The sequence below is a fragment of the Kwoniella bestiolae genome, chromosome 4, assembly GCF_000512585.2.
Source record: "Kwoniella bestiolae CBS 10118 chromosome 4, complete sequence".
Classification (NCBI taxonomy): domain Eukaryota; kingdom Fungi; phylum Basidiomycota; class Tremellomycetes; order Tremellales; family Cryptococcaceae; genus Kwoniella; species Kwoniella bestiolae.
Window position 1 is genome coordinate 496875 of NC_089244.1, and position 13856 is coordinate 510730.

General features: G+C 47.1%; 4 protein-coding genes across 4 annotated transcripts; 3 read left to right on the top strand and 1 right to left on the bottom strand.

Moving 5' to 3' along the window:
- Nucleotides 1-502: 502 nt before the first annotated feature.
- On the top strand, nt 503-2435 carry I302_105751 (uncharacterized protein; the record flags this gene model as incomplete). The annotated part of the gene is made up of 6 exons (XM_019191503.1): nt 503-598; nt 786-1274; nt 1401-1435; nt 1546-1813; nt 1936-2084; nt 2165-2435. The coding sequence occupies 6 exons, from the start codon at nt 503-505 to the stop codon at nt 2433-2435; spliced, it is 1308 nt and encodes a 435-aa protein (XP_019046133.1).
- Nucleotides 2436-5068: 2633 nt separating this feature from the next.
- Nucleotides 5069-8377, top strand: I302_105752 (uncharacterized protein; the record flags this gene model as incomplete). Its single annotated transcript, XM_019191504.2, has 8 exons — nt 5069-5603; nt 5661-5791; nt 5908-6042; nt 6464-6517; nt 6820-6931; nt 6991-7123; nt 7181-7494; nt 7545-8377. 8 exons carry the CDS (start codon nt 5069-5071, stop codon nt 8375-8377), a joined length of 2247 nt encoding a protein of 748 aa, XP_019046134.2.
- Nucleotides 8378-8888: 511 nt separating this feature from the next.
- On the bottom strand, nt 8889-10642 carry I302_105753 (uncharacterized protein; the record flags this gene model as incomplete). The annotated part of the gene is made up of 4 exons (XM_019191505.1): nt 8889-9313; nt 9412-9462; nt 9562-10133; nt 10284-10642. 4 exons carry the CDS (start codon nt 10640-10642, stop codon nt 8889-8891), a joined length of 1407 nt encoding a protein of 468 aa, XP_019046135.1.
- Nucleotides 10643-11341: 699 nt separating this feature from the next.
- On the top strand, nt 11342-13051 carry I302_105754 (uncharacterized protein; the record flags this gene model as incomplete). Its single annotated transcript, XM_019191506.1, has 5 exons — nt 11342-11783; nt 11892-11956; nt 12043-12184; nt 12332-12770; nt 12853-13051. 5 exons carry the CDS (start codon nt 11342-11344, stop codon nt 13049-13051), a joined length of 1287 nt encoding a protein of 428 aa, XP_019046136.1.
- Between the last annotated feature and the right edge of the window lie 805 nt (nt 13052-13856).

The following is a 13856-nucleotide window of genomic DNA, read 5'->3' on the forward strand; positions in this document are numbered from 1 at the left end:
GCATCGAGTCGATACCATCTAGCTTGTAGCCTTGAGGACATCACACCATCACTAGTACCAGATCAAACTTCGAATTCAGCGAACTAGATCACCGGTCCAGCTGCTACAACTCGGACTGCATCGCCTCGGTCGTACAGTTGTCGATATCTAGGCACCTTGGCGAAATCACCTACCGTAAATTGTTCTCAAGGATCAAGAGCACAAAAGCAAGCCTAAAACAAAGCCAAGAGTAAGATCAACAAGACAAGACGACGTCGACCTCTACTATCGATCCGCAGCACTTCATAGTCAATCCTTCTAACCGCCCCACCTCGACCCGCATCGAAGCATATCCGTCAAGCTGCTGTCACCCAGTTCTGACCCCTCTCCGTCATCACAACATAACCTCATATCACCTCGAAGACATACGAGTAACTCAAGTGCAGCCTTATTGGACCGGATCAGACTGATTATAGCTAAAGGGAAGGGAGAGGGACAGGACCAGTCGTGGTATGATTACCCCATGAGTGTGTTTCGCGATTCCACAAGCTGGATGGGGGGTGAGAGTGGGAGGGAGTATGTTCCTATGACCAGCAGGGAGAGGGAGGGGAGGTCTCAGGTGAGTAGGGTGTTTCTCCTGTACATATCGAATAGGTCCCATTACATGCCCTCTTGATTGGAAGGTTATCAGCATCAGAAAGCTTGCTTGAATCCACATTCAAGGCGTGATCAATCACAGATATGCGTCTTTGATCATCATGTATGCTTCCAGTGAGACTGTGCGCTGACTATACATCCGGGTCTAGTCATACTATCGTTCCCTCTTATCCCGATTCCTCCCCGCTCTCCTCATACTATCCCTAGGCATCCTGATAGGAGCCAACCACCCACTATACCTCTCCATATACTCCCGTCGACCCCTCACTCAATTCTCAATCTTACCCCCCTCCTTGCCCCCTCCACCTTCCCTCTCACTCACCAGCTCACTCACCAATCTACCCGAACCGCCAGATCCAATACCCAATATAGTACACTACGTCTACGGCCTGGCACCTCCAAGCGACGAGGAGTTCCCATACTTTGCGTATCTGGCTATTCGATCTGCTATGGTTTCGCTCCAGCCCGAGGAGATTTGGTTTCATTGTATAAATGAGCCGAGGGGGTATTGGTGGGATCGGATAAAGCATTATGAAGGTCAGGTGGATCCTTTGACTGGGGAGGTGAGGGGGTTGGTCAAGGTTAAAAGGGCTAGGGATGTTGAGTGGATAGGGAAGGATAGGAGACCTGTTACTCATGTGAGTCAATTCTCGATTTAACACAAATCAGCTTGATGTGTCTCAGCCGGATGAGTGATGGTCTACTTGGACTTGGAGGAATGAGAGCTCATCAGCTGACTTGACTTGACTTGGTTTGGGGGGTAGTTCGCTCATAAAGCTGATATAATACGGTTGGAGGTGTGAGTAACTCCTTTATCCCATGGATCGAGAGCCTACTTGCGGATCAACAGAATCAAGTTAGCGAATACTGATGCTATATTCAAATGGTATATTCAATGATATCATACAGTCTACGAGACTACGGCGGCATATACCTAGATATCGATACATTCGTTCTCCGCTCTTTCTCCTCATATAACCTCCTTCGTCAAGATGTGGTACTAGGCATGGAAGCGCATGGATTGACCTTTCTCAGAGGACCCGGGGGTGATGATGAGATGCAGCCTAAGGGGTTGTGCAATGCCGTCATCATTGCGAGGAAGGGGACGGAATTCTTGGATAGGTGGTTGGGGAGTTATGAGGGGTTTAGGGGGGATAGGTGGACGGAACATTCTGTGGTGAGTACTTCCTCTTCCTCCCAGATATGAGGGATTCGGTCGGTGAGCAAGTCAATAGTGCGGGAGGATTATTGGGGTAAGCATAGTATCTGATTAAACTGACCCTTGTTTCATGTATATAGGAGATGCCATGGACATTGGCGAAAATGTATCCCACCCTACTTACGATCCTCTCTGAACGGGTGTTCTTCTGGCCATTATGGACGGACGATCATATACATGTGGTGTACGAGACGACAGAGTACGATTTCGAGCAATCTGGTCAACTTGCGTAAGTTACTCAATACAACCCTGCTTTCCTCTTTCTTTTAATCTGAAAATCACCCAAGCTGATGTGCGATTCGGTTTTAGGTACCACGCATGGGAATCAAAGGCGCGTCCTTATCTTTCAGTGTTAGATCCCACGACGATCCATCAGATAGATTCCTCCTTCACAAGGATGGCTAGGCGGTTCGTCGAGTCTGATGAAGAGCGACAGTGGAAGGCTCACAAGGAGGTTGAGAAGACCAGGCCGAACACAGACAAAGAAACGGGAATGGGAATGATGGATTGGGACGAGTCGGTCGGTGGGAGACGAGGGAGCGCTAGATGGAATAGGGAGATGAGCGGATGGGCTGGTTGAGCGTAGTCAGTCATTGTATCATTTATCATATCTTTTGGCATTTCAATCTGGATGGACAATTCTTCACCTCGTATGCCATCTCTGCATAAAGTGTATGTATGTATTCCATATAACAGCGGCTGTACTGAGCCGAGGACCATGCCGACCTGACAATTGCTAGGTATGACATGAGGAAGAAAGTGTATGAGTACAGGCTGGGGTGGTGCTTTGCTTTGCGTCATCAGTGAGTGTTACGACGTCACTTTTTCTTTTTCTTTTGTTGTTATCGTAATGATTAGTTCCAGTTCCAAAGTCCAGTTCCTGAGATTCCAGTGCATCTCTCGCGTATGGTGTTGGATCCTCCTATCCAAGCATAGCATGCTGTGAGCACAGTGAAGCAGAAAACAGACAAATCTCGGAATTTGATTATGGGTGGTTGCGGAGTTTAACAGGGTATGACGTCAGTTGCTGCCTCGGAGATGGGATGGTTACGTTCCTTTGTCGGCCTCCCTGGCTTTCGCGCTGGTGCTGTTGATCTTCCTTACTCATTACTTCATACATCGGAGAAGGAGGGGACTCACTTTGGGAAGGGACTAAGACTAGTGGAGAGCGTTGGAGCGACTGAATATGGTGATGTGATGTGATGACTGGTGTACTGTACCTTTGGTACGCTCGTACGGACATTTAAAGGGGATGTACATATATATATATATATACTCACATGTATGTAGATGCCGATGGCTTCTCCTTCTTTCTGTTCGTACCCATACAACTGACTAGAGCTAGAACTATAAAGTTATTCTTCCCCAAACAACACTCACCAGAAAACTTAGATTAGCCGAAGCAACCACAACCACAGCCAACAGTCAACAGTCACGCAGCACAACGCAACAACGCACGACGCACAACGCACAACGCCTCCGACGTAGATTTCACGTAATACCCAGACTGTCAAACGAGGGGTTTAAATAAGGAATACATAGCCCATAGAGCCAAACTCAAAGTTCCAGCCACTAAAAGAACACAGGGCTCCAATCATTACTATTATTTTATTTTTTGCTCCCATCCCCTTATTCCCTTTTTCCTGGATATCGTCATCGTGTTCGTCACCACTCGACACTACCCACCAGCTGGATCTCTTCTTATTCAGCATCATCACCATCATCACTTCAAGTGTTACTACCACCATCATCATCGAATAACGAACACTACAACATATCACCTACATATACACACAACGTATACTTGTCGACTAGAACAATTTGCTCATACATACAACAAGTCTACACTACACGCTACAACATTCTTCCATTAATCATTAGGTGATTTTTAGCTTACCAAGGTGAGTATCCTTTCTGTGACGTCAATCTGTTGGTTTATTGGTGGTGTGGTGGTGCGGTCATTGAATCATCATCAATCATCATCGTCTTTCTTCTACCACCTCCATACCAAATGAGATACATATCTCTTCTCTGTCATGTTCGCGTTTCGATGAAATGAACTGAAAACGAATGATCACATGCTGATTCATCCTGCCTTTTTGTTTCAATTGTGATACCAATCGTCATCATTACGTTTTGGTTTTTGGTTCTTTGATTTCAACGATCGCTCGTGTCATACCTAACCGACCATTCGACAATTCGTCTCTTTCTCACCATCTCTCAGTAGATAGAGGAAGTTCCTCTACTCTTCGTCAACCCAACCATAACGATAACAGTCGCCCAATCTGATTTCCCCTCAATCACCAGATCAATCGACTTCCACTTCTTCTCCATCCCACTATATCAATAGAAACACAGCCAAGACGTCTACACCAGATTCCAACTCGAACTCGGATTTATCGACATCAAAGTTACCTTCACCTTCTGTTCTTGTCCCCTTATCTGATCCGAATATAACCACTACAAAATCAAATTTGAACCCGAATCAACTTCAGTCACTTGTCTCGCCCCCTTCTACCAATACTTCCTCGAGATCAGTATCCGATTCCGCAAGCATTGGCACCGGTTCGGACAGCAAGAAATTGAGGAACCAACTTTTAGAGAAAGATTATAATATCGCTTTGAATAGATTGGAGAACGCTAATCTCATAGACGACGGAATGTTATCGAGTTTCAAACGTGAGTTTGTCTAGTCTATCATCATGAAAGTGGGGAAGAGAAATCAATCTCATCAACATCATTTCGATCCACCTCGTCTTTGGATCCGACCGAGACTACTTTTTTTGTTCCAATCCAGAAGTATACTGTTACTATTTGTTTTGCCACTTTGATCCTTTTCCACACTTTTGGCTTGTGTGTTGAGTGTGTGGTTTTGGTGTGCGGATGTTTCTGATATGGTATTGGTCGATGGGTATGACGACATGGGATGGGACCGTGCGCGTGAGTAGAGTAGCCAAAGGAGAGGGAGTGTGGATCAAACTAGATCATTTAACTCAATTAGTGCAAGCGCATCTCACACCATCACTCATCACTCATCATTCCTTAATCGCTATCAACCCTTCTGTTTCGTATATCTTCATCCTTGTCACTGTATATTTGCCATCCAGGCTATTCTCACTATGGAGATTTCGTTGCTATGTCATATTTCATCACCTCCTTGCCATCATTAGTCACCGTTTCACCTTTCATCACTACATTGTGTACAACTCCGTCATGCCATACTGCTCCCCAAGCATCATCACTCCGTCATCGACAACTCCCTCCTTTCTTCCCTCCCCATCCAAAGTTCTCTCTCCAGTCTTCACTACTCCTCCACGTCCCACAAATTCGGGCGAGAAGCTGACATCTCCGATTTTACCCCTTACTCATCGATCCACATCAAAATCAAATCATCAACCTGCCTCAACAATGCCTATTCCCATACCTCACCTCAATTCGCACCATCGTCAACATCGTCGACCATTGTTCACCCGAAAATCGTCCTCGATCCCCCGTATCTTGCATTATCGTGGATTACTTTTCCGTTCATTGGAACACAACGATTCAATAGAGATCTTACGACACGGCAAACACGCCCAATCCTCACAACCCAACGCTGTCCAACCGGAAAGCAGGACAAGTCAATCCGGTGGGCATCGATCAAGCAAAGCTTCTCAACAACAGCAACAACAGACAGCCCAACCTCAACAAGTGCAGCAAGCATACTATAACAACGATATGCCAGGTCAAGGTCTGACTGCCACTAACGGTGAGTAGCTGAATAAACGGTCTGAAACAGGTCTGATCTTGATTTCAACTTCAATAGCTCAACAGCAACAACCGCAATCTTCTCAGTCAGGCAGCAAAGCTCCAATGGTGTCTCCCAACTACAGAGAAGAGGCCGAGCGGATTGTGGCCGATGAGCGGGCTCAGAGCGAGAAGATGCCTGTTTACGAGGTGAGTTGCAACCTCCCAATGAGTTACCTGACTCTGATTCCAACTTGATGGGGACACTCTCGTAAGAAAAGCGAAGAAAGTCTCCGAAACTGATGTGACGTCATTCGTTTCAATAGGGTTTGGAAGCTTATACACTGATCGAGAAGATGGGTGATGGAGCTTTCTCAAACGTCTACAAAGCTGTAGAGAAGAAAACGGGACGAAAAGTCGCTGTCAAGGTCGTGAGAAAGTATGAGCTCAACCACTCACAGGTGAGAGTTATTTCCTCTCTGCATATACAACTAAGTCGACAAACTGCCATACCTGGCGAACCACTATCAGGAGGTTGTTCTTTCTCTCCCCTTTTTCTATGTAGTCTTCTAATTAGCCTCGTATACCTCTCACGCCCTGGCCAGGCTGGGATCAAGGTATCGAGTGCTTTTGAATCTTTTACGCAAAATAACTCCTTTTTCGTCTGTTTCCGTTTGTCCTACTATCTTCATGACCAATCAGACGCAACCTCCTGCGACACGATTACTTGCTCGACTTCCCAGTATGATGTGGCTGTCACGTCATGCTGTATGTCGCGGCTGTGCGATTATCCCCCGATATCCCTCAAGACGTACGATGCTCGATGGACTTGGGAAGAATATCGACTGACGTTTGTATGCGGTTTGCCTTTCGCCAATCTAGCATGGCAATAAACACCTTAATGCCAATTTCAAAAAGAGGCCTAGGGTTACAGAGGTTGGTTTCTCTCTCTCCTTCCGTTCATTTTACTTCAATCAAATCATTCTGTGGTCATTGACCCGGCATATCCGTTCCCAAGAAGTTTCCGTGTAGATACACTTTGTTACACTTGCGATCGCTGGCCCTCGAGCGACGAAAGTATTTTTTTCATACTTCTTCGTTGCCGTTAAGCCAAGCTTTTGGCAGCGTGCAAAGTCCTACTCTTTTTTGCTTGATTTTACTCGTCACGTCATTCATGGATGATATGAGTTCCATCGATTTAGGGTATGATGCTGATCCTGATTTCTCTCTCTCTTTAGCGCGCCAATATCCTCAAAGAAGTTCAGATCATGCGAGGTATCGATCATCCTGGTATCGTCAAATTGCTTGCTTTCTTCGAGAGCGAAGAACACTATTTCCTCGTTCTTGAATGTAAGCCACTGTTTCTCTCTTTCTCTACCATCACTATTTGGACTGACTTTGTTCTATAGTGATGGAAGGTGGTGAATTATTCCATCAAATCGTCAAACTCACTTACTTCTCCGAGGCATTGTCAAGACACGTCATCCTCCAAGTCGCTGAAGGTATCCGATATCTTCACGAGGAACGAGGTGTTGTGCATCGGTAAGTTAGCTATACCATTGACTGAATAGACTTCAGCTGACTTGTTATTTCTTACAGTGATATCAAACCTGAGAATCTATTGTTTGAGCGAATCCCGATCATTCCATCCCGTACACCCATACATCGACCTTACGATGAAGAAAAGGAAGATGAAGGTGAATTCCGACCTTCTATTGGCGGCGGTGGTATCGGTCGAGTAAAGATCGCCGATTTCGGTTTGTCGAAGATCGTCTGGGACGAGCAAACGATGACCCCGTGTGGTACTGTCGGATACACCGCTCCTGAGATTGTCAAGGATGAGAGATACAGTAAGAGTGTGGATATGTGGGCATTGGGTTGTGTGCTATATACCTTGCTTTGTGGTTTCCCTCGTGAGTCGTATTGGAAATGTATAATATTATCGCTAACTTTGATACCCTAGCCTTCTACGACGAGAGTATCAACGTCCTCACCGAGAAGGTCGCTCGAGGTTATTACACTTTCCTCAGTCCATGGTGGGATGACATCTCAACTTCCGCCAAAGATTTGATTACCCATCTACTTTGTGTGGATCCCGCTCAACGATACACCATCGATGAATTCCTCGCCCACCCATGGATCAAAGACGCTCCATCCGCTCAGCCTCCTGCCGCCACCCCAGGAGGCTTACGTCCACCATCCGACAATGCGCCTCTCGACTCACCTCTTCTCGCATCTATCCGAGCTGGTAACAGAGAAGGTCGATCACCTGGTGTTGGTGCTTTGAAAGAAGCCTTCGATGTCACCTATGCGGTCCATCGAATGGAAGAGGAAGGAGCTCGACGAAGAGCATACAATGGTCCTGGTGGAGCTGGTACTCGAGGTTTCCTGCAAGGTTTGAATGAAGAGGATGAAGACGAAGATGAGGCTGTGCAATTGGAAGAGGCCAGACGGAAACATGGTGAAGCTGTTGCTAGGCAGATCCAACAGCACAGAGGACGAGATGCCGCCAACGCCGCTGCGGGTATTAAGGAGCAGTCCGCTCAACATTACGCAGGCCGGGGTGGAGCCAACCGAAGAGAAGCCGAGGCTGTCTTGTATGATGGTAGAGCCGGACAGAGGGATAGAGCTAGAGGTGGTAATGGCGCTAGTAAACCGTCGGGCGGAGGGTTCGAGTTGGACATCGGCAATGCCACACTGTTAGGTCGACGAGGGAAGAAGACTGCCCCTTCGCCATTGGGATTGAACCAGAATGCTCAATCACCTCAGACTGCTGGCTCGCCCATGCAATTTTAGATTTCCGTTTGGTTATATTGTATTACTATGATATCTCATCTTATCTCTTTTTATCATTATACCCTACCTTACAACATTGTGTATCCTTTTTCTCACCCACCTTCCCCTGATAGCTCGATCAGTAGAAAAGTATGCTCATTACAATTTACTTTTACTTTTACTTTCATTTCTAGTATAGTCTCTTACTGTCCATTATCTAGAGTTTCCACCTTTCCCCTCCACACCACACCCAACATGTAACGCACATTGTTCAAAAAGTATATATAAACAGCTTATAGCTTATAGGTCATAGTGCACATCATGAGATTGAGAATGTATTGATTGCATATATCGTTTGTACGCTCAGTTAGCAATGAGAGGCTCTCAAGAGGCTGTTGATAGCCGTGTTAGTAGGATGGCTTGATCTACACGTCAACCAATATACATAACGCTATATACAAGTTCTGCAAGGTCCATTCTACATAAGTGTGATCGAAACAATCCTTCTAGAGATCTACGAAGTTCTACAGCCCTACAAACCTACCAGCCCCCTGATCGTCCTCAGAAGTCCAGTGGCATGAATACCAAGTATCCCAAATACACTCTCTCCTGCGTTCGAATGATCCGCAAATCCCGATAACATCCCCGCCAAGGCCTTTGCAGGCTCCTCACCAAAGAACATCTCCATATTATCTCTTGAACCCTGCATCTCCACTTTCGCACGATCCATCATCTGTCGCTCGAATTTTCTCAGGGCTTTGTACAATTCCTCAGAAGTAGGAGTGATAGGTTGGACGGGTCTGGGTTTTGGTTTGGGCGGTAACTCGGTGGAAGGGGAAGGGGAGATGGGTAAGAGGGATAGGGGGAATGGTAAGAGGGATGATTTGTTTTGGGATGGGATGGGACGGGTGAAGAGCGGGACGAGGGATTGGCCTAGGAGGAGGGCGTCTGCTAGGGCTGTAGAGGGTAATTGGATATCAGCTTGGAACTGGAGATACAACGTATGGCCATCCTAGGATTATAGGACAGCAGGTCTAGATTTAGGCTTCACTCACCCTGGTTGACTCCTTCTCCTGCGAAGGGGGACATCACATGAGCGGCGTCGCCTATATTCCATCAAATCACATTGATTGTCAGTCAGATACGTGAACTCATTGGTTGCAACTGAGTAGAAAGTAGGAAGTAGCTCCGTGCTCAGTACTCACCCATAATCGTCACTCCAGTCTTATCAGTCTCCCACCTAATTTCCGGATCATACTGATATATCTTCCTCTGTCTCACACTCCCCTCTTCAGAAGCCATGATAACTTCCTTCACCTCCTTGGTCCACCCTTCGAATAACCCACAAAGCCACTCTCGCTTACCCTCATCAGGAAGGGGATGCTCCCTCTGCCAATCCACCGGTACCTTCAATGCCAAATACACTTTACATCTTCTCCCTGAATTCATCTGGGGCATGACGGCCTTCTCATCATCTAGCATCATCAATGCGCCCTTCCCTATGTACCGCTCTAGGGCCGAAGTGAGGTTGGAGGAAGGGATGTCGAGCTCGTACATTGATATACCCGAATACGAGGGTAGGATATCGTGTAGTAATGGACGGACTAGGGAGAATGCCCCGTCCGCTCCAACTAGGTAGGAGGTAGTGATTGGTGGTTTGTCGTGGAAGTTTAAATGATAGAGGGATGGGGAGAGGGGGACGACGGAGTGAAGCTTGTAGTTCCATTTTATGGTTGTTGGTGAGAGGGAGCGGATGAGGAGATTGCGGAGGTCGGTTCTGGCAAAAGCTCATAGTCAGCGGTTCTTTCGACGTGCAGGTAGCTTTCTTTTGTATCTTTTGTGGATGTGGAGACGGTACAGAATAGTGAGGACGAGGTCTGACTTCTGCAGGAGTGAAGACATAGCTCAATGAGAATGTATAACTCACCTATCAATCTCTGGTCTACCCCTTATCTCACCCTCCCACTCCCCCTGTCCCACCCCAATCACCTCACCCTCGACATTCTCATCCAACCATACCTTCCCAGTCTTATCAACAACCTTCATAGCCTCTCCCTCGGACCTCATCATCCCCCTAGCCTCCTCCAACAGAAACGTCTCCTTAAGAGCTAATAGTCCCGTATCCTCGTGCAAGTCTAGGGTACCTCCCTGAGGACGGTGGTCCGGGTGAGGGTCTGCTTCGTACACTACCACTGGGATTGCGTTCTGCTCGAGGTATTTCGCTAGGAGGAGACCTGAGGGACCTGCTCCGATTATTACGATTGGTTGAGGTGTGGGGGAGGGCATTATGGAAGGTTATATCAATGGGGATCGTTAGTGTTGGTTGTATCTATTCAGTCAACTTATGTCAAGTGGATGGGGAATTGAGATTTCGTCTTGTGGATTGACATTGACTCTTTAAATACCTTGAAGATGAGACGAGGACGGGCATAAGCGTCAGATACGATATTTCGCATTGTACTTTGAATCGGAGTGAGTCTCGACTGACAGACCAACCCAACTTTTGTGCCGAGGTGTGAACAAAGCATAAGCATTGTTGATGGTATCAGTATCAGTCGATAGTCATTTAAACATCTAAACGCTGATAACTCTGTTCGGCGTCGTCTCGTCGGCACGTGTGATCAGCCTAAATTTAGAATCAACATCATAATCCGACGGAAAGTCAACCCCCACTCACTACGCCACGTCGAAATATCACCGCGGAGAAATGTCTACGCCTGCACAGGGGAGCAGATGGATGGTTGATGAGTTTATGGTGAGATGGACGAACGCACCAATTATTTCAATAAATCGCAGAGATCATATCCATAGAAGGGATAGCATAGGGTAAGATAGGATAGAACCATATAGACCAACAGCACCAAAGGTCAACATCGACATATAGACGAGACAACAGGATCATCTCCGACTGATCTCACATATTCATAGCCCTTCCAAGGGCATCCCTCTTCCCGCACCTCCATCCAAGCTCAACACGACACCAACATGTCTCATCTCCTACCGCCAAACCTCCTACGTCTCTTCGCTCCACGACCTCAACCTCCCTTCCTAAAACCACTCACCAAAGATGAACGAGTTAGGGGTCCAAACAAGCTTGAAGGGGTGGCACCATTATTCCACAGATTGAAAGAGGAAGCGGACGAAGAGGAGATCAGACAGGGTATGGCCGATGCCGAGAAGGAAGAGGAACCCCAGCAGGAGGAACCAAAGGCAGAAACAAGTACGAACGCCAACGCTAACGGCAATGGTATCAAGGAAGAAGATGGGGAAGTGAAGGAGACCTCCACGTCGAAACAGAGTAATAAGAAGGGGAAGAAGAAGGATCTGATAGCTGAACGAGGGGTCATTGGACCTGAGGCGGTCAAGATGAGGCAGGAGATAAGGAAGAAGAGGCAGGAGGAGTACAAGAAGAGTGCGGAGAAGAACTGTGAGTGTTGTGATCACTGATACCCGAGGATCTGATTGTCCCGTTCCGTTGAAGACGCAGGTCAAGCGATGCTATGGGCTACATTGCTAATTTCATCACTTTTCGTAGATAAACCTCAAGACGACCCAAATGCTGCTGGTGACCCCTATAAGACATTGTTCATATCGCGACTGGTAAGTAGCATCCTTTTCTACAATGGAGGAACCCATCTACGTGTTCAGATGAGATACCAAGCTGATTCCGTGTTTTACTTGTACAGTCGAAGAAAGCTACGGAAGTCGATCTGCGACGTGAATTCGAGATGTACGGTGCGATAGAGAAGATCAGGATAATAAAAGATAGGAAGGGGAAGAGTAAAAGTTACGCTTTTATTGTTTACGAGAGGGAAAGGGATATGAAGGGTGAGTAAGAATTAGATATCAAATACCACTTTCACGTTCCTCGTTATCTAAATATTGGTCCGTTGATATCTCCCCCGTGTAACGGACGACTTCACCTCATTTCACCATATGTCATCCCCACGTACTAACATATTTACTACTCCGCAGCCGCATACAAGGACGCCGAAGGAATACCGATCCACCACAAAAAGATTCTCGTAGATGTCGAGCGAGGACGTACAGTCAAGGGCTGGAAACCCCGTCGTCTAGGTGGAGGACTGGGCGGTCGACCCAAGCCTGTTGAGGTGAAAGAAGTAATACAGCCAGTCGTACCAGCGTTCGGCGGTGGTGGCTTCAGGGGAGGGTTCGGCGGTGGACGAGGAGGCGGCGGCTTTAGGGGTGGACCTCCAAGAGGTGGATTTGGCGGTGGGGGTGGGTTCGGAGGTGGGCGAGGTGGATTTGGAGGTGGTGGAGGGGGATTCCAAAATCGGGGTGGATTCGGGGGAGGCGGGAGAGGAGGATTCCAGGGTGGAGGAGGCGGGTTTAGAGGTGGTTTCCAAGGTGGTGGAGGGGGTGGGTTCCAGGGAGGAGGAGGAGGCGGTTATGGGTAAATATCAATTTTTTCTCCTTCTTGTCCTTTCTTTGCGTTGTACAGCGGGATAGGGACACTCAGGCTGACTCAGACATAGTGGACCTCCTGGTGGTGGCGGCGGGTTCCAAAATGGATATCAACAGGGTCCACCACCTGGTGCTATGGGTGGTGGTGGTGGTGGGTTCAAGAGGGATTATGATAGTGGTGGTGGTGGATATGGGGGAGGGGGTGGTGGGTACGGAGGGGGAGGGGGAGGAGGGTATGAAGATCGTGATCCCAAGAGGATGCGATATTAATCGAGAGAAAAAGAAAGATGTTATCGAAAGTGTATTGTATTGCCCCCCTTTCTCTTTACTCGCATGATCAGCATCATATCATATTGATCGGTAAGGTGTTTTGTTCGTGAAATGCCAAATTGGCCAATTACTTTGCATGGTATGGGATACAGAAAAAGGTCAAGTATGTAGTCAAGTATACAAGGATTTCTTCTTCCTCTGGTTTGACGAACCAACACGCAATGATATTTCCATACAGATAGGATCACGAGCGCTGCGCTCCACTTCGAGAGCTGGTGCATGGTGGGTATGGTAGGTGAATTATCATACCCAGTATTCATCATTGGTCTCTGCTCCATTCCCGTGCCAGTACTTCTAGTATATGCATGAAACGGTGGCAACCTCATTCTGTCTGTCCATGGGCGATAGAGGGTGTCTCATACTACTGGACGTGTGTTCTATATGAGATGAGAGTGATCTAGTCAAGCGGCAGTCTCGGTATTCGTCTATACTCAGTGCGGGAAACCTCCATAGCTCATGGATGCAAAGCAGGGTGGTTACTGATATCCTACAGCTTCAATACATTCCCTGCAATGATGAGATCAATCATTGCATGATAGCAGGTCGTTGTTCAAAGGGGCCACAGTCACACCAGAGTGGGGACGGTGAATGATATAATGTAACAAATGATAATCCTCAGGCACGGATCTGCATCTGCGGGAATGAGTGACTCATATGAATATGACGTGCGTATGAGGAAGAGGTGATGAGGTGATCACAAGACAGGTATAAGCTAGGTAAATATATATATATATATATATAATGC